A 19,960-nucleotide genomic window follows, 5' to 3' on the forward strand; every position below is an offset into this window, starting at 1 on the left:
AGATGTAATGCAGCAAGAGATTTAATTCTGTTTTCATGGAATCCGATCTTTGCTTCTGATTCAAGTGAATTTTTTTTTTAGTAAGCATCAAGTGCCATGTTGTGCTCTGACCTTTTGGCCAGCACACCAGAGCATTGATAAGCCATGAAGCTAATGCTTTTCCTCTGTAATGTGCGATGAGAAAAGCATTTAAACAAAAAAGAGAAACGTGAGAGAAAAGAGCCAACGTGTATAGAAATACTGGCCACAAGCCTGGGATGTGCTGCTTACCAGCATTACCAAATGGCAGCTCCACCACCCTCATGCCATCTTGTGAGCAACTGTATAAACACTCCAAAGGGTGATGGTTTGGAAAAGAGAGTTAAAAGCCCAGCTATGCATAAGCATGAGGCAGTGCATACACATAAAAAAGGCTCTGGATCTGGGGTCCAGGCATAATTTTCAAGGTGCTGGCTAAATATAAACTTATTAATAGGCTATGCATATATGTGTTGGAAGCAGAAGGACAGATACATTTCAGTATTGTCCCCAGTAAACAAGGTAAAACCTAGAGATTTCCATTTACTGTTTGTTTGTTTGTTTATTTACTTATTGTATTTATATACCGCCCCATAGCCAAAGCTCTCTGGGCGGTTTACAATAACTGAAAACATTAAAAACAAATATACAAATTTAAAAACGCATCTTTTAAAAACAATTTAAAACACAATTTAAAACAATTCGTGAGTAAAAAAGAGACAGATGGTTTTTGTGCCATATATTTGTTTTCTATTAATAGTTTGAAGAATTAAAATACAACAGTAGGCAACATGAAGGCCTACCGGTTGCCTCCAGTGTTCCAAGGCTTTTATTCCCCCCTTGAAAAGCTTCTCTTCCCTCTCCCCACCTCTAGCTTTTCTCCTGGAACAGCAAGGTTGTAAGGGAATCATATCACAGCAGCAGGAGCAGTTTGAAGGGATCTCTCAAGCATAACAACAGCAACAGCAGGATTTCTGTCCTGCCTTTCTGTCAATAAGATGCCCAAGACATTTAACAAAACAATAAAATATACCAAGTGAGATACGTCATGAAATTAGCAATAAATCTCAAGCACGAAAGAACAGCAGAACGGTTTCAAACAATGAGTAGGAGCAAATGGGTTACATGCAAGCAGCAGCAAGTAAGCAGCAACTAAAATACCATATTGCTAAATGCCATTCTGGATTTTTTTTTAAAAAAGTCTTTACCATCTCCTGGAAAATCAAATCAACAAACCTGAGGAAGATTCCCAAAGCCTTAGGGAAATTACTGAGAAGAACCTCTTCCACATGGCCACACCACAGGGAGCAGGGCCTCTAGTGATAATCCAAGGGATCAGACAGTCTCCTATTGAAGGAGAGGTTCCTTCAAAATTCCTGGGCACAAAACCTGCAGGGAATTAAAAGACAACACCAACTTCCAGTGGGGCAGGCCCGGAAGCAAACTTGAATCCAAGTGAGATGCTAAAGCACTAGAGTCACACACTTTGTACAATATATCCCAGCATTTTTATTTCCTGCCTTTTTTCCATCATGGAACCGAAGGTGGTGTACATGTGGCTTCCAGGCAGTCATTCAGGCACTGACCAGACCCAGACCAGCTTTGCTTCAGCAAAGAGGTAGCCTTCTGTGCCTTCATACCATACCCGAGGACTTTTGCTGTTGCATTCAACTTTTCTGACTTGCCTCTTTTCAGACTTGTTGCTTTTATGTTCAGAGCTTAAGATGGTTTTCAACTAACTTTTTTGCATTAGAGTTAGCACAATAGGGTTCCCTTCCTCTCTTCCCCCCATGTTATCCCCAAATCTGCTCTGGACAATTGAGGAACCCCTAAAACAGATTTGGAGAGTATGCGGGGGGGGGAGGGGAAGATTACAGTATTCTGTCATGCCACAATAAATACCTGTGGTGATGGAAAGATTGTCTTAGTGCTCTTTTGCCTTAGGCTTTTTTTTTAATTGAAAAGCATTTTATCTGTTTGGCACAAAAGCTTTCATAATGTAGACCACAACTGAATTTTCCTCTGATGAAGAGATTAGTGCAGCTTGAAATGAATTTAATCTTTTAGTATTATTTTCCAGAACAAATTTTATGTTGCAATCAGTTAATGTTGGTTTTCTGCTCTGCGTTGCCTCCATGCAACCTTCAAATTAGACTCAAAAATTATTTACCGTGCTTTTTTGGGGGGTTGACTTTTGGTCTATGAGGCTTTTGTGTATGGAAAGATAGCATTTTAAAATTTACTTTTAAAGTCAGATTTCAAATCATTTAAACATTTGTTTCCACTAGAGAGCTAAGATTCTGTAATTTTTTTAATAAGCTTTACAAAATGCAAGCCTGCCAGTTCTAAAAAACATCAGTCCTGAGTCTAGTGGCCTTATGATAAATTAAACAAGACAAACATATACAGGAGGCAGTGAAAAGCTTAAGTGCTGTAATTTGAAAAAGGAAACATGCCCACTCTTCCCCCCCCCTCATAGATTTGTTTTTCTCACTATATCATCCCTTTCTTTGTGAAATGAGGAAAAATAACCTTGATAGATCCCAAGTGGTCTAGCACAACTTCATATGGGAATGAAAATGTGGTTTGTACACAGGAATTTGTCCCAGGGGTATTCCATTTATGAGAACTGCTGTAAAAGGACAGTGTTGTGCAAAAATACTAGACGGCTCATTTGAAAAATTATCAGTTTCTTGCAGGGAAAAAAACACATGACAAGATGTATCACAGAAGCCCTAGATAACTAATTCCTGCCACATCTTCTCCCCAGCTAACGGCAATAAGATAGGAAAGGAGTGGGGGTGGAGAGGGATTCCTCCTACCGGGAGGAAGGGCGGGATATAAATCAAATAATAAATAAATAAATAATAAAATTAATCTGAAAATCATATCCTTCAAATCCAGCTAAGATATTTTTGGCAAAGAATCTACAATGTAGGTAGAAATAATATTTCTTGAAATGTATGTGAGATTAACTTATTTCATTGGGATGACTTTGCTCTTTTATGATTGTTATATGTTTTATTTCTTAATAAAGTCTGTGGTGGGTTTTTTCCCCCAAAAGGAAATAAATAATATTTTCTTGCTGCCTGCCACAATATTACATATATATTAATATGAGCTATTTTATTTATTTATTTAAAAGATGTATAGACTGCCTTTCATTGATACTGATAGCAGAGCAGAGTGCAACATAAAATGAAATATAAATTACAACTTTTTACAAGCCATCTGGAAACACTGGCAAACAAAGACAGCTAAATAGAATCAGAGTACTTTCATTTGCCTGTAAAAAGCAGAGAGACAAGACTTTGGGCAGATCCTTAACACTATCTGACAATGCCTGCATTTAGTCTCTCTTATTTAGAGAAAGGGATGTCTTCTTTGATGTACAAGGGCTTGATATCAGAAATATTTGGGAGCACAACTGGGGCTGGCCATCTCTATGGCAGACTGAGAGAAAATCTGGATCTAGCAGCCACTACACACAACCTCTACAAGATTTAGGGAATCTACTTTTTATGTTCAGGTTGGATGCCAGATCCCATGGAGAAAGCGCAAGGCTGGTCACAGGTTGCTGGACCATAGATCGCTCCAAGTAAGCAACTTGCTCCAGCAAAGGTTGGAACCAGACAAAGTCCTTTCATGCCTCTGTTTTCAGACTACCTCTTCCAGGCTTTAATGTGTTACAACAGAAGTGTGAATTTATAGAGGGAGGAAGGCTATGGGGACATTAGGAGGAAGATGGTTAGTATGCCAAGAACATCAGTGCCCCAATGTTTGTTAGAAGTTGTTATAGTTTATTGTTATAACAGAAAATAATATATATAATAAAAATGGACTTGGATTAAGAGTAGCCCTTTTGCAAACAGCAAGACCCTTATGTTCACTGAAGGAGCTGCAATCCAGTGGAGGAGTCCATTCACAGAAGTAATGGAGGAGATTTTTTCCAATTCCCTCTTTTCTCCTGTAGCCCCCCATGCAGCTCCAGATGTTATCTCAACCATCCAAAGTAGATTTTTAGAGTATAGAGAGGGGAGGAAATCAGCAAACATGGCCTCTTCCCTTCCATGAGCAAAGCTCAACTTTCATATCTTTGGATCCAACCCATCGACTGGTATATGCTCTGATCTTTAATTAAGGCTGTTATGATTTCAATTTTTAAAAAAATACTTGACTATAATGTCTATTTTCCTCTCTGACAATGATGTCAAATGTCTGCATAGTTAATTTAGTGTGGCTTATGTTCTAGGTGGGTCTTTTCCGAAAGTCAGGTGTGAAATCTCGAATACAGGCCCTACGTCACATGAATGAAAGCTCTCCTGAAAATGTCAGCTATGAAGACCAATCGGCGTATGATGTAGCAGATATGGTAAAGCAGTTTTTCAGGGACCTCCCTGAGCCTCTGCTCACTAGCAAGTTAGGAGAAACTTTCCTTCACATATATCAGTGTAAGTACTGAGATTGTGTTCTATTAGCAATAAATAAGACTGTGGAGTATTGGGCCTTTAAACTCAATGGCTTCTGGCTCTGAATTAAGTGTCATGTGCTTGCTGGACTAGCAGCAGCAGCAGCAGCAACAAAAATATCTCCATTCCCCATGCTGTTTTGTTTACTGGCAAACACATAAGAACACCTGGCCCCAATTTAAGAGGAGGAAATGACTCACCAACAGGAGCAGGGAGCTGCATTTCTCTCTATTGAAAACCAAGCCGGGGCTATAGTCAAATCTTCTTAATTAGCACCAATTATTGAAGGATGTGCATGATTTTTGATGTGTAAAAAATCTTGGATTTTTTTTATAGAGCCATCAACCAGACGCTTGATAACTGTGTTTCCAGTTGCTTCCTCATTTTGCACATCATAAAAGTGACCCTGTGCACCCAAAGGAGCTCACAGGCTTTATATAGTGGGCTTCAGTTTTGTTTCAGTGCAAGACAGTCTGTAGTTTAAAAAGAAGGGGGTTGTCATTTTCTTGCTAAGATCCCAAATTGTTTCATGACACACTACGTTCTTCCATATTTCTCATGCTTTAGAACCAACATCTCAAGATGGCAAATGTTGTTTATACCTAGAGCTGTGTGATGTTTTGCATAGGATGAAATCTTAGCATCTCTGATGTTCTGATGCACAGATGGGCAGAGCATCGAGCAAAACTCCAATCACCCTGGTTTCCTTGGTCCTCTGTACATGCTAAGGGAAAGGGGGGGATGAGAAAAAAAGTTGGGTGTGAAGGAAAAAATCAGAGCACTGTAAGAAGTAAAGGTGGAAGAGTGGCAAACCTAGTCACCAATCCCAACCAACCCTGCCAGCTCTGACAGGTTTTCCTCCAAAGAAAAGAGAGGAAGAGGAATTGAGGGACAAGAGTGAATCGGTTGACAGTTGGGCACCATTTAAGTACATGGGCTGAGGAGAGGCATGTGTAATCGGCATCAATTTTACACTCTATGCAGGATGTAAAGATGTGGCTGAAGGCAAGGACTTGCAGTGTGGTTTTGAGATGTTGGCTGCTGTGAGGGTTCAAGGAAGACATTCTTTAAGTGGCTAAAGAGATTGATAGGGAAAAGCTATGGTGGAAGCACTTTGGCCATTTAGACTAAAGGGACTGTTTCAATTGGGTTGTTGCTTCCCTGAACTGAAGGAGGGGTGGAGGTCCTTTTTGCCTTTTGGGGCTTCTTTCATCTCTGTGTGTTTGAATGGAGCCCTGCTCATACATACTTTTTAAACTCTCATGTTGCAATCATGCTTTCTTATTTTTGACTTGAGGATCTCAGTCAGTCCCCCCTAACCTCACACTCCAGTTGCAAACATTTATGAAAGTCTTTTCAGGGATATATGCCCTGCAGAAATGAAGTAGAGTTTTATCATTCCTCCCTCCCTTTACAGCTTCTGGAAAACTTTCAAGCCAGAGATGAAAGTAACAACTCTTTCCTGTTATTTGCCCCTCGCATCACAAGCATATGGCCTCTGAACAGTGATGCTCCCATTTAGTCTCCATGAATCTGTCTACATGTTTTTTTAAAAAGGCCACTTTGTTAGAGATATGCATCATTGCAATCCTTTTATTTAATTAAGTATACTCGATGCTAGCCCTACGCAGAGTAGACCCATTAAGTTAATAGATATGACTAACTTAGGTCCATTAATATCAATGGCTCCAGTCTCTGAGTAGGATTTAGTTGAATACAACCCCTGGAGTGGAAGAGGTCTCCTTCCTTCAATACAAAGTTACAAAAAAACCCTATTATAAGAGAGAAACATGATCAAGAAACAACAGAAAGAGTAACCACAAAAATGCCGTTATATATATAGCCGCTGCTTTTACCTATCCTTGTTTTTTTCACTCAGAATAAATATTGATATTTTGAAAGAAATATCTATCCTTCTTAAAATCAATGTTTTAGAGGTGGATTTTTTAAATTAAAAAGTCCATTTTCAAAAATAGCCGCAGAAATTCATTACATTAAAACTCCAACCCTCAGCAATTGAGAATAAGCAGATTAATGGGAAATTCATCTTTGCAGCCCCACGTCCCCTTCCCATATATGTGCTTTTGTGTTTTAGGGGACCCTACGGGAAATATGGAGGACTGCAGTAGGTAAGGTGGCTAGTGACAATGAAGTGCCTTGCCTTGCATGAGCAAAAGCATTTTCCACTAACGTAGAACCACCAATGGATACAGCCCGTTGCAATGTGGTTTAGCAACCAAATTATATAATTTTGTAAAAACAAAGCAAAGCCATTTTGCTAACAAGTAAACCAAGAATAGGGGAAAGGTGTATTTTATTAATAAAGTCCAATGAAGTAAGTGGGGGATCAATGTTGAGTAAACATGCAGCAATCATATACACTGAATTAGTTCATTTGCTAGGAATTAGCTCAGGCCTTCACTGGAATGATAGTGCTTATATTGTTAATACTGCAAATGCAAAAAAGAGGGTAATGAAATTTAAATAACAAAAAAGGTTTTGAATGCCATCTGGTAATATTAATCAATATACTAATTGTTAATATTGAACGCAAGTTACCAGATCTTTGTGCAGCTCTTCTAAACACAGTATGTTTTTTAAAAATATTCATTTCAGAATTACTGCTCTTGAGTAACTAACAGAGGAATCCTAACTATGGGAAGCCGGTGTAAGTTAGCTCCTCTCCCAAACTCTGTTCAGGAGCCTCGGGGGGGGGGCTAGTACCTCCTTAGCTGGCAGGTGAATGTGGGCCCAAGTTTTGAGGATTGGCCCTAGGTCACATGACTGAGCTGAACAGCGTTTTCAATAGATGTACTTCCCTCTTTGTCCCATCCTATCCCTACCATGCCCCTTTTCGGGGGACTGACTTGTAAATTCCACCAACTGAGCTAAGAGACTTACACTGGCACAGGTCCAGCCAAGCCCCAGCAAGCCCAACAGCCAAAACCCCAGCAGCCCAAGTCCATCAAATCCAAACTCACTCAGCCCAGTAGATCTTGGGTTTGGATTGCACTGTTAGGCAGAGTGTTTATCTCCCAGGGTAAGGCATCTGGGATGCAGCAAATGATGTTTGTTTGAAATTATCCATTTTGGCACAATGAGACAAAAAGCTATCTTTTTTTTTACTGATTCTGGCTGGTAGACTCAAGGGCGATGGGGTGTTTTTAAAGGGGGGCAGGGAGATCCCATAAGCCTAAAGAAGTCTCCATTCTCTCTAAAACCTTGAACTGCCCTCAGCTTAGGAACTCAGAACTGTAATTAAGGATGGTGGAGAAATTTGATGAATTTCACTTTTAAAGCCAAATTTTTCAAATTCACGCTTTCCAAAACAATATGCGAAGCAAAATATAGCCGTCCTTCATAATTTGCACTTATCCGAATTTTGCAGTGCAGTTCGCCAACTAAGCAATGATTACAAAAATGCATATCTTAGGGGAAAGTGTGCATAACAATGAATATATTAATAAAAATTACATAAAATTCATTATATTAGGAGAAATTGCTTGACAAAGAATGTTCATTAGTGAAAACTGCATGCAGAAATGTGTTTACTAGGGGAAATTCACACTAAAATGCTGACAAATTTTCATGAGGATATTTTTTTAAAAAAATCAGAAATTGTTGCAGAACTGAATTTAAGATTGGAAAAATTAGAAACTAAGAGAACTGAAATTGACAGATCCTTCCATCCTGAGTAGGAATATATTCATTTCATCCTCTTTTTCCTTAAAAAAAGAAAAGTTCAAATAAAATGCTCAACTAACGGCACATCTGCAGTCCTAGATATGTCTACTCAGAAGTTAATCCCACTGAGTTCAATCAAGCTTACTCCATGGAAACTGGGTATAGAATTGCAGCCTGAATCTTCCAATAGAGAGAAGGTAAAGGCTTACTGAAACATGTGCTGTAAAGCTCTTTTTCCTATTTTTTTTCATTTGTTTTGTGTCTGATTTATGCTGGGGAACTTCAAATACAAAGCTGAGTGTACTGAGTGATAGCTTGGGAAGTTATTTTTATCAAGTGTAATATTTAAGGTTTCCCATTAGTGCATTAATTGAACTTTTCCTTGACCCCGTGCAGAAGGACAAGCATTTCCCAAGCTTCCCTAACCCTTTGTTGCTGTGCCATCAACAACGGTACAGGAACATCATTGGAAAGAGCATGTAAGGTCATGGCATTGCCCTCTGAAAAGGAAATGAGGTCCCTATTCACTGCACACCCTCTCCCCTTCCCAGACATTTAACTGTAGTAGTAGAACTCTCCCAATGAACTCTGCAGGGACAGAAAGGGCTTATAAAAACTTTGGTATACTGCCAGGCTTTAAGGGCTGGTATGGTGGTTTAATTTTGGATCTCTGCTACTGACTGTGCTTAAACTGTATTTGTACTACTGACTGTATTTTTATTGGGTTTTATTGTGCTTTATGGGTGAAATCCAGCAATGTCCATCTGCCAGTGGAATGGACACCCATTGGCAGAATGTATTTTTCCCTCCCCCTCCAGCCCTCTGCCTATCCCCAGAATTAGCTCCATTAGGTTGGAGGATCTTCCAGAACAAAAATGGAAGAGATGCAGGTGGCTGCAAGGAGTTGGAGATGAAGGGAAGCCACATGAACAGAAGTCTGCTTGCACAGTGTTGAATGTTGCCATACGTGTATATTTTATTGCTGTTCTATGAGACTGCTTTTTTATGGTGTGAATCACCTTGATGTCCCTAGTGGGCAGTAAAGTGGGTTACAAATGTAAATATTACTGCTACAACTAATAGGCTGCATACATACAATACATTTAATTAATTTTACTTGTCCCAAAGAATACTGGGATCTGTAGTTTGTTAAGGGTGCTGTGAATTGTAGCTCAGTGAGTGGAAAACTACAGTACCCAGGATTTTTTGGGGGAAGCAACGTGCTTTAAATGTATGTATGGTATTACTACACAGCCACAGTAGTAGTGCTACACTGTTACACAGCAGCAGCTGCTGCCATAATAATGGCGGTGGTGGTGGTAGTAGTGATGGTGGTGATGTTAGGGCCAAACCAGAGCTATTGGTGGCCCTACACAAATCTTGGAGGCTGCATTTCTAGCCAGTGTCTCTGAGGTCATTGGCTTGAGCTAGATGCTGGAGCCTGAGGTTCAGCATGTGAAAGATACCCTGTTGAGCAGGCAAAGGCAAGAGCCGTGCATCTGGTATATGTGAAACAGTTCTTGAGAGTCCAGAGGCTTTATAGCGTCTGCCAATATTGCACAGCTTGTGAAGATGGCATACTGCTCAGCACAGACACAACACATGGTCACTCACTAGGTTAGGTGGGCCTCAAGCTTGTGCAGTGATATGCAGGTACCCTTTCCTAATTTCTAAACCACACAGAGTGAGCAGCAGTAGTGCCTTCAGGGCAGGACTTTGGGGCAAAAATCCAGGGCCCTACTCAGCATTGGCCCCCAATGCAGCAGGGCTTGCTTATGTTTTGAAGTAAGGCTGCAATACTAGACGCTCTTCTCTGGGAGTAAGTCCCGTGTGACTCAGTGGGAGTTACTTCTGAGAAGCGGTGGAAAGATCTGTCAGTTTTGGTTCTCTCAGTTACTCATTTTTTCAACCTTAGATTTGGTTATCCACATTTCTGCAGCATTTGCAATTCTTTGCTTTAAAAAATTATCATGAAGATTGTCCACCATTTTAGTGTAAAAGTCTCCTGATAAACACATTTCTGTAGGCAGTTTTGAGTAATGGACAGACTTTTGCAATCAATTTTTCATCGATAATGCATTTTTTACATTATTTTCACTCAGATATTCATTTTTATGCACACTTTCCTCAAATATATGCATCTTTGTAAACATTGGTTGGTGAACTGCATTGCAAAAAAAGTAACAAGTGAGAATTTCTAAGGATGGCTGTGTTTTGGTTCTCATATTGTTTCGGAAAGTGCAGATTTGATCGATTCAATTGAAATGTCAACTGAATTGAAATTCTTGCCCATCCCTACTTCTGAACAGACATGCAAAAGATTACCCTGTAAGTGAAGGAATACAGATTCCCATCTGAAGGTCCCATAAGAGTCTAAAATAACCTAACTACACCACCGGTGAAGAGCAATGCACAAAAGCTCACAAGATGCGAGCAAGAAAAAGGTATGACCGTTGTGCATGAACGATATCATCCTCTCCCAGAAGTAATCTCGAGCTTGGAGGTGAGATCACACAACACACTTCTTTAAATTTACATTCACGTGTTTATGATGTGGCACCTTTTATTCTTCAGATGTTCCAAAAGAACAACGGCTTCAGGCAGTTCAGGCTGCCATTATGTTGATGTCAGACGAAAACAGGGAGGTTTTGCAGACGCTGCTGTGTTTCCTAAATGATGTCACCTCTGTGGAAGAGAATCAAATGACTCCCATGAATATAGCTGTGTGCTTGGCCCCGTCACTTTTTCACCTCAATATAGTAAAGAAAGAAAGCTCTCCACGGTAAGGATTTGCTCACTTGTCAACTTTTCTTATCATGTTGCATTTGCTGATTTATATGTATAGATGCAAGTTGCAGTCTCTGGGTGGCACTGTGCTTTACAACATGCCCAGCAACCCTGTAAACAGTGGTGGCTAGTGCCATAGGGACTGGTGGGGCAGAAGGAAGGATTACCAACAGTAGGTGCAACCAGAACCAATGATAGGTGGAGCCAGAGCAAATGACAAGCTGAGCCAACTACTTCTAGTTTTGTCTCCACCCTCCTCCCTGCTGATTTCTACAAGAGGCCAAGGAAGAGGAAGCAGTGCCACCCCTTGAGCTGGTTGTAAGTAAGAAGGCAGGCAGGTGGGGGCAGACTTGAGTTAGTGGGGCAGTGTCCCATTTGCCCAAATGGAGTAGCCTCCACTGCTTGTAAGCAAAGTCTTTCAGAAAGAACAGGAGCTCAACACAAAAGCCCTGGGGCTTCGACCCCATGGGCCCCCACCTAGCAATGTCTCTAATTGAAAGCAACATGGTAATTGTCTAACTGAACTCTTAAATGGTCTTTGTGTCCATTTTCACATTCTTCTAACTCAGCAAACAAACTGCCTTGTTTTCCTGCTACCTCAAAATGTGAAGTTTCAAGTTTAGTAAAGGCTATAAGAGCAGTTCATAAAAGGAGGAGGAAGCACTCTTCCCGAGCTGCCCTGAGCAACACTTGCACCTGCAAGTAATTGGGAACTGGGTGGTACACAGCTACAACTAGTAGCAATTTTCACTGTTGTAACAGCACTTTTTTCTGTCTGCCACAATCATGGGAATTGCTCGTATACTGTTAGATTGTGTATGTAGGCACACATGCGCCGCACACACGCACACACACATTTGCCTGTCTGAGGATAGACAGAAGGGCTCCTGTTGAGAAGAAATGTCAGCCATCTGCTTGCCCTTTTAGTAACACAAACCACAACCTTTGGATGTGGTGGAATATGATGTATTACTCCTGATACTGTTGCTTAGTTGTCATACTAGTTATAAAGATCCATGGAATTTCAAAGGCAGGGTGAGACAGAGCTTGGAAAAGTTACTTTTTTGAATTATAACTCCCATCAGCCCAATCCAGTGGCCTTGCTGGCTGGGGCTGATGGGAGTTGTAGTTCAAAAAAGTAACTTTTCCAAGCTCTGGGTGAGGAGGATGGGTTTTTTGGAGGCGGAGCCAGAAGACCTCCAGCATGTCCTCAATCCAGCCCCCCTTGATTCAGCCCCTACTCCACTAAGAATTCCCAGACTATAAGTTCATCTGTTCAGCATTCTCACTCCTCAACTGGTATCCTTCCTTACCACCCTAGAATTGATCTCTACCCCCATTCCACTAGCCTTCAGATTTTTTCCTATATGATGAACATAGAGAAAGGCCAAGTCTACAGAAGCAGATCAGACCCACCACTCCTTGATCCCTCAGCAGTCTGTCATGAAATCTGGGAAGGGGATGAGATGGGGGAATGGCAGCTAAGGAGGACTATACACTGGTGGATTACCACAAAGTTAAAGTTATGGTGCTGTGTCTCCTTACTAAAAGGTTTGAGGGCCACTGCAATGTATCAAACATCATTTAAAGTTTGTTCAAAGACACACAAGAGCAATCTCTATGAGTCAATAATGGCTGAGCTCAGTTGTGCCATCAGAGCTGCTGTAATATAGTTCCAGCACTGGACGTGGACCAGGGAGATCCAGGTTTAAATCCTTGATCAGCAATGAAACTCACTGGGTTACCTTGGCCCAGTCACTATCTTTTACCTTAACCTATTTCATGAGACTATTGTGAGTAAATCAGAGCAGAAACATGTATGCCTCCTTGAACTCCCTGTGGGTAGGGTAGCATCAAAATGTAATAAATAAAATAAAATGTTATATGGTGGTCCTATTTAATCTCAGGCTTGAATTCATTCACTGCCACATTAATGGCCATTTATTGTGAATGCTGCCTGATTGCTCCTGGTTCAGTCTTCCCCTGGCACAAGCAGGAGAAACAAACTAGGAAGCGACAGCTAAGCTTGGCTTCTTGTTACATCTGAACTCGAGATCATGGTTTATTGCTCCTGAACAAAAAACCACAATCCCAAATTCAGACGTAATGGGAAGCCAAGCTTAATTGTGACTTTCTGGATTGTTTCTCACATCAGGGAGGAGCAATTGGATAGTTTGTACTAGCATGCTGCTCATGTTCAATAAACTTACTGTAACAACAAGGACTGGAAAGTTAAAATCTACCTTAACAAGAAATACACAATGCTCAAAGAGGAGTTAAGGTGCACATATGAAACACAAAATAAAATATAAACATTTAATGCACGTATATTGTTAACCAACATAAAATCACTGTTAGAATTCTGCATGTGGTATTGAATCAATGCCCATATAAGGTAAAATACAAAAAAACAAAATACAGCCATAAAGTTCTGCAGATGTAACAAATCAATGCTTATGCAAGCCAATACAAAAGCAAAGTGCAGTCAAATGCATTTTGACAGAGAGTTTTCTTCAGTGGTCTTGTGACTTATTAAGCTGGAAGAGTAAATTCCACAGCTGTGCCACATCTTTAGGCCCAGTAGTGATATTTATAATAACTTGGCTGAATAGGTGTTGAAATCATAGCGGGATGGACGCATAATGTTGGTGAAACCTTGTTACTATTTTTAGAAATATATAAACAGGAGAAAATGGTATGTACCTATGGTGAAATCTGAGCTTTATTAATTTTTATTAATTATTTATATTTATTTTATTTATTATTTATTTATTTATTTATTGTACTTTTAGACCGCCCTTTAGCGACAAGCTCTCAGGACGGTGTACAACAGAATAAAACCACATTAAAATACAGGTGAATGTGGGTACAATACAACTATAAAAACATTTTAAAAACAAGGTGAAGACAAAGATTAAAATAAGATTACAATTACAATTAAAATTAAGATTAAAATGCCTGGGCAAAGAGGTAGGTCTTTACCTGGCGCCGAAAAGATAACAAAGAAGGCGCCAGGCGTATCTCGTCAGGGAGGGTGTTCCATAATTCGGGGGCCACCACTGAGAAGGCCCTAGATCTAGTTATTGCTCTCCGGGCCTCCCTATGAGTTGGAACCCGGAGAAGGGCCTTCGACGTTGAGCGTAGCGAACGGGTAGGTACATAGCGGGAGAGGCGTTCCACCAGGTATTGCGGTCCGATGCCGTTAAGGGCTTTATAGGTAAGAACCAACACTCTGAATATGGCCCGGAAACATATTGGTAGCCAGTGCAGTTGGGCCAAGACAGGTGTTATATGGTCAGATTTTTTAGTCCAAGTAAGAACTCTGGCCGCAGCATTCTGCACCAGCTGAAGTTTCCGAACCGTCTTCAAAGGTAACCCAACATAGAGTGCATTACAGTAGTCCAATCTAGAGGTTACCAGGGCATGGATAACTGTGGCGAGGTTCTCCCTGTCCAGATAGGGTCGTAGTTGGGCTACCAGCCGAAGCTGGTAGAACGCATTCCGTGCCACCGAGGCTACCTGAGCCTCCAGTGACAGGAGCGGATCTAATAAGACCCCCAGACTACGGACCTGCTCCTTTAGGGGGAGTGTAACCCCATCTAGGGTAGGTCGGACATCAACCATCTGGGCAGAGAGCCCCCCCACCAACAGCATCTCAGTCTTGTCAGGATTGAGTCTCAGTTTATTAGCTCTCATCCAGTCCATTATCGTGGCCAGGCAGCGGTTTAGTACATTAACAGCCTCACCTGAAGAAGATGAAAAGGAGAAGTAGAGTTGCGTATCATCAGCATATTGCTGGAAACGCACTCCAAATCTCCTAATGACCTCACCCAGCGGATTCATATAGATATTAAAGAGCATGGGGGACAGAACTGAACCCTGCGGGACCCCATATTGGAGTACCCAGGGACTCGAGTAATGCTCCCCAAGCACCACCTTCTGGAGACGATTCTCGAGGTAGGAGCACAGCCACTGCCAAGCAGTGCCTCCAACTCCTAAGTCCGCAAGTCGCCCCAGAAGGATACCATGGTCGATGGTATCAAAAGCCGCTGAGAGATCAAGGAGAACCAACAGAGTTACACTCCCTCTGTCTTTCTCCCGACAGAGGTCATCATACAGGGCGACCAAGGCTGTTTCTGTACCAAACCCCGGCCGAAGGCCCGATTGAAATGGATCCAGATAATCAGTTTCATCCAAGAGAGCCTGGAGCTGGCGAGTGACCACACGCTCTAGGACCTTGCCCAGGAATGGAACATTTGCTACCGGTCTATAGTTGTCAAGGTTATCAGGGTCCAAGGAGGGTTTTCTTAGGAGCGGTCTCACCACCGCCTGCTTCAGGCAGGGTGGTACCACTCCCTCTCGTAAAGAGGCATTAATCACCTCCTTGGCCCAGCCGGCTGTTCCATTCCTGCTAGCTTTTATTAGCTACGAGGGGCAAGGATCCAGAGCAGAAGTGGTCACCCGCACCTGTCCAAGCACCTTGTCCACACCCTCGAGCTGTACCAACTGAAATTCATCCAATAAAACAGGACAGGACTGTGCTCCTGACACCTCATTAGGTTCAACTGCTACAATATTGGAGTCAAGGTCCTGACGGATGTTCGTGATCTTATCTTGGAAGTGTCTCGCAAACTCATTACAGCGGGCTGTTGATGGTATTATTGCGTTCTGAGGACCAGAGTGTAAAAGTCCCCAAACAACTTTATAAAGTTCCGCTGGGCGGTTAGAAGATGACTGAATGGAGGCAGCAAAGTACTGCTTCTTTGCTGCCCTCACCGCCTTCACATAGAGCTTGTTAGAGACCTTCACAAGTGCATGGTTACAGCCGTCGGGAGTTCATCTCCATTTGCACTCAAGCCGTCTCCTTTCTTGCTTCATTCATCACTCTTAGCTCCGGGGTATACCAAGGAGCCAATTGAGCTCTTCAAAGGAGAGGGCGCACCTGGGCGATCACGTCAGCTGCCCGGGTCATTTCCGTATTCCACAGAGTGACCAGGGTTTCGACAGGAGCGTCAGTTTTATCAGCCAGAAAACTCCCTAGAGCCTTCTGAAAACCCTCAGGATTAGTCTCCGGGGACGGACCATCTTAATTGGTCCTCCACCCTTGCAGAGGGGAGAAAACATTGTGAGTCAATAGGCGGTGATCTGTCCATGACAAAGGAATAGATGTAAAATCCCTCACTCCCAGATCACCATCCCCTAATCCAGTGGCAAAAATTAAGTCTAGAGTGTGCCCTGAGATATGCGTAGGGCCAGTAACAAATTGAGACAGCCCCATGGCTGTCATGGAGGTCATGAAGTCCTGAGCCGCCCCAGACAAAGCGGTCTCGGCATGAATGTTGAGATCCCCCAATACCAAGAGCTTGGGGGATCGCAACAATAAATCCGCGACCACCTCTGTCAGCTCAGTTAGGGAGGCTGTTGGGCAGCAGGGTGGACGGTACACCAACAGTATTCCCAGTCTGTCTCGCTGACCCAACGCAATGTGGAGACACTCCAGACCATTAGCCACCTGGATAGGGTGCCTAACAAGAGGGATGGAACTTCTATAGACCACAGCGATTCCCCCTCCCCGACCCTCGGATCTACCCAGATGCTGAACCGAGTACCCAGGTGGGCACAGCTGGGAGAGATTGATGCCTCCCAGATCGCTCACCCAGGTCTCGGTAATAAACGCCAGATCGGCCGTCTCATCCACAATTAAATCATGGATGAGGGAGGTTTTATTATTTACCGATCTGGCATTAAGAAGCAGCATCCGGAGATCCGAGAATTGGCTGATAGAACTACCAGCAATCCTGTGGATTTATAATCATTATTAATTATTATTATTATTGCATTTTATTAAATTCTAATTTTTAAATTAATTTTATGTGGAGATTTTGACTTTTTGTAGTGCCAATGTATCAGCCCTTATCAGTGAGAGTAATATATAAGGGTATATGGGTTTACACTATCCTCTTCCAACAATCATGTTTGGTTTTTTTTAAAAAATCCAGAGACACTCACCATTAGTAATTAATGTCTTAACTTACTTTTATCTTTTGCCCTTTATAATGTATGCCTAATAAGTCACAAGGCCACTGAAGAAGACTCTCTGTTGAAACGTATTTGGCTGCACTTTGCTTTTGTATGGCTGTATTTTTTGTGTGTATTTTACCTTATATGGGCATTGATTCAATACCACATGCAGAATTCTAGCAGTGGTTTTATGTTGATTTAACAATATATGTGCATTAAATGTTTATATTTTATTTTGTACACCTTAACTCCTCTTTGAGCAATAAACTTACTGTGACATGCAAATGTGACCACTCACTCATATGTTCTTGAATCCACAAGTTCCCTAATCACCTTCTTCAGGAATGACGTATTCTTCATTTTAGCCTGTTTTAGTTTTAGTCTTGTTTTAGATGTGGGTCACTTGGAATGTAAGCCATTACATGGAGGAATTTCAGTAGCCATTATCCTTCATTTTATTTATCTCTGTATACTGTATTGTTGTAAGCCCTTAACCCATCACGTTGCAGTTTGCTTGACCACAGACAGGTGGTGCTGCAAACTGCAGCATGACTGAGCCACACTGGGCTCAAGGCTGGGGGAGGGGAGAGGGAGAAAGAAAGGTGGGTGAGAGGCTGATAAGTGGCCCAGGCAGGGCGGTGGTGGCAGCAGCAGCCTCAACACCCAGGAGGGCAGGAAGCTGGTAAGCAGCCCAGGCAGCGTGGCAACGGCCCATGTGGGAGTGGCGGCATTTGAAAAGGGAGATGGCTGCAGCAGTGGGGGCCAGCAGCAGCACAGAAACAGGTGAAACAAGAGGGCCCATAGCAGCCAACGTGCACCAAACCCTGGAGGCACTGAGGGGTATTGCAAGTTGAATTGGCAGGGGTGCCTTGAGGGTGTGGGGTGCCTGGAGAGTGGAAGTGCCTATGGTATGTGAAACATGCAAGGATGAAGCCCCTATTATTTATAAAAGGATTTATATACCATCCCCTTGCAAAACATCAGGGCCATGTAAACAAACATAAAAAAAACTTTAAAAGTAATACAGAACAATCGTTAAAATGACTGGCAACTCAGTAAAATTTTAAACCACTGCATAAGCCTGTCAGCATAAAAAGTATTCAAGAGAAGCCTGAAAGTCAAAAGTGAGGATGCCTGCTGAATCTCTGCTGAGAAGAGTGTTTCACAGCATGGGACCAGTGACACTAAATGCCTGAGATCTGATTGGGGGCATTTGGAAACAACTAACAGCACTCCTCCAGATGATTTAAGTGGTCAAGCTGGGAGATAAGGGCTAAGGGAGTCCTTAAAGTATCCTGGACCCAAGTTGTTCAGGGCTTTGTATATCAAACCAAGAGCCTTGAATCTGACCTGGAAGGATATGGGCAGCCAGTATAGCTGTAGAATTGTTACATGTTCTTAGCCATCTGCTCCCATCAGCAGACTAGCTACTGCATTCTGCACCAGCTGGAGCTTCTGGATCAGGCCCAAGGGCAGCCCCACATATAGCGCATTGCAGTAATCCAGTCTCAAGGTTACCATGAAGAAGGCCTTGTTTGTAGCACATTATACATGAGCATGATATGTAGGAGAAGGGTTGTAAGTCAATGGTCAATCACTTTCTTTGCATGCAGAATGTCCCAGGTTCAATCCCTGCCACCTCAGAGTAGGGCTGGAAGAGATCCCTATCTGAAACCCTGGAGTGTCGCTGCCTGTCAATGTAGACAGTACTGAGCTAGATGAACCAACAGTCTGTCTCAGCATAAGGCAACTTCCTGTTTCCACTCTTAAACTTAGACATTTTTGTTTCTTTACCTTGACAACATTTAAGGCATGCCCTTTCTCCTCAACAAAAAGGGGTCTTTCCTCAAATGATAAGATCAGAGTATAAAGGACTCTTTCTTGGTCCTGAAAAGTTAAAAGTGTCTACTTTTACGTCTACTTTCATCTGAAAAAAACCTCTGTTCCTTACTTGAGACACTGAATTTCATTTACAGAGTAATACAGAAGAAATACGCAACAGGGAAGCCTGATCAGAAAGATCTCAGTGAAAACCTGGCAGCAACTCAGGGACTTGCACACATGATAACAGAATGTGATAAGCTTTTTGAGGTGAGTGAAAGATTCAAAAAGCATAATTCATGAAGGCAATATTCATAAGGGACCGTGGTTTGAAGTATTTAGCCTGTGCAGTTTTTCTCATGTTAGCCTTGGAATAATAGTTTTCACACTCATATTTTGTTCTTCTGGAAGCATCTGTACGCCGTTTCCTCTCTGCCTTTCTTCATCATTGTTTATTTTATTCATATATTTATGTTGACATATAGCTCAATATATTCCAAGGACTCTAGTTGGATAAGAATTTTCTCCAGTGAGCACTAGGACACCCCCAAGTTGATATTGTCTTCCTCTCCTATTGCTGGGAAAGGAAGACAATACCCAGTTGGCATGTCCTAGTGCCCCCAGAGAAACACCCTTCCAGTGAGTAAAATGATTTCATTGTGCTTAATTATGATCGACCTTTTCCATCAAAAAAAGATTACAATCGCTTTAAAACATCTCCATATTTCAGTATGATTTTTTAGTCCTGCTGGATCAGAACAAAGTTCCTTTAGTACAGAATAAAATAAAAAAACTAGCTCTTCTTTGAGAAACCCAGTTGGTAAGACATAACATTGAACCTATATACAAGTTGGATGATAACTTTGGGGCAGGCTTGTAGCTCAGTGGTAGAGCATCTGCCTTGCACATAGAAGGGCCCGGGTTCAGTCCCTGGGAACTCTAGGTAAGGCTGGGAGAGAACCCTGCCCGAAACCTTGGAAAGTCACTGCCAGTCAGCGTAGACAGTACTGAGTTAGATGGACCCGATGATTTGACTCAGTATAAGGTAACTTACTATGTTCCTCTCTTCTGCTTGAGTAGACCAGATTCCCCAAAAGTGGTGGACAGAGATGGATGCAGTTGGGGGGGAGCAGGTAGTGTTCCCCAGCTCTTTCCCATAC

General features: G+C 42.1%; 1 protein-coding gene across 3 annotated transcripts in view; it reads left to right on the forward strand.

Moving 5' to 3' along the window:
- STARD13 (StAR related lipid transfer domain containing 13) overlaps positions 1–19,960 on the forward strand; it is a 213,667-nt gene that overhangs the window by 175,241 nt on the left and 18,466 nt on the right. For 2 of the 3 annotated variants that reach the window (XM_061628422.1, XM_061628421.1), the window contains exons 8-10: positions 4,271–4,469; positions 10,746–10,953; positions 18,956–19,070. In XM_061628422.1, coding sequence (XP_061484406.1) covers positions 4,271–4,469; positions 10,746–10,953; positions 18,956–19,070 — 522 coding nt within the window. Of the gene's footprint in view, positions 1–4,270; positions 4,470–10,480; positions 10,549–10,745; positions 10,954–18,955; positions 19,071–19,960 lie in introns of those variants that run through there. The other variant, XM_061628423.1, reaches the window with a different exon arrangement.

Source organism: Rhineura floridana, chromosome 5 (assembly GCF_030035675.1).
Source record: "Rhineura floridana isolate rRhiFlo1 chromosome 5, rRhiFlo1.hap2, whole genome shotgun sequence".
Classification (NCBI taxonomy): domain Eukaryota; kingdom Metazoa; phylum Chordata; class Lepidosauria; order Squamata; family Rhineuridae; genus Rhineura; species Rhineura floridana.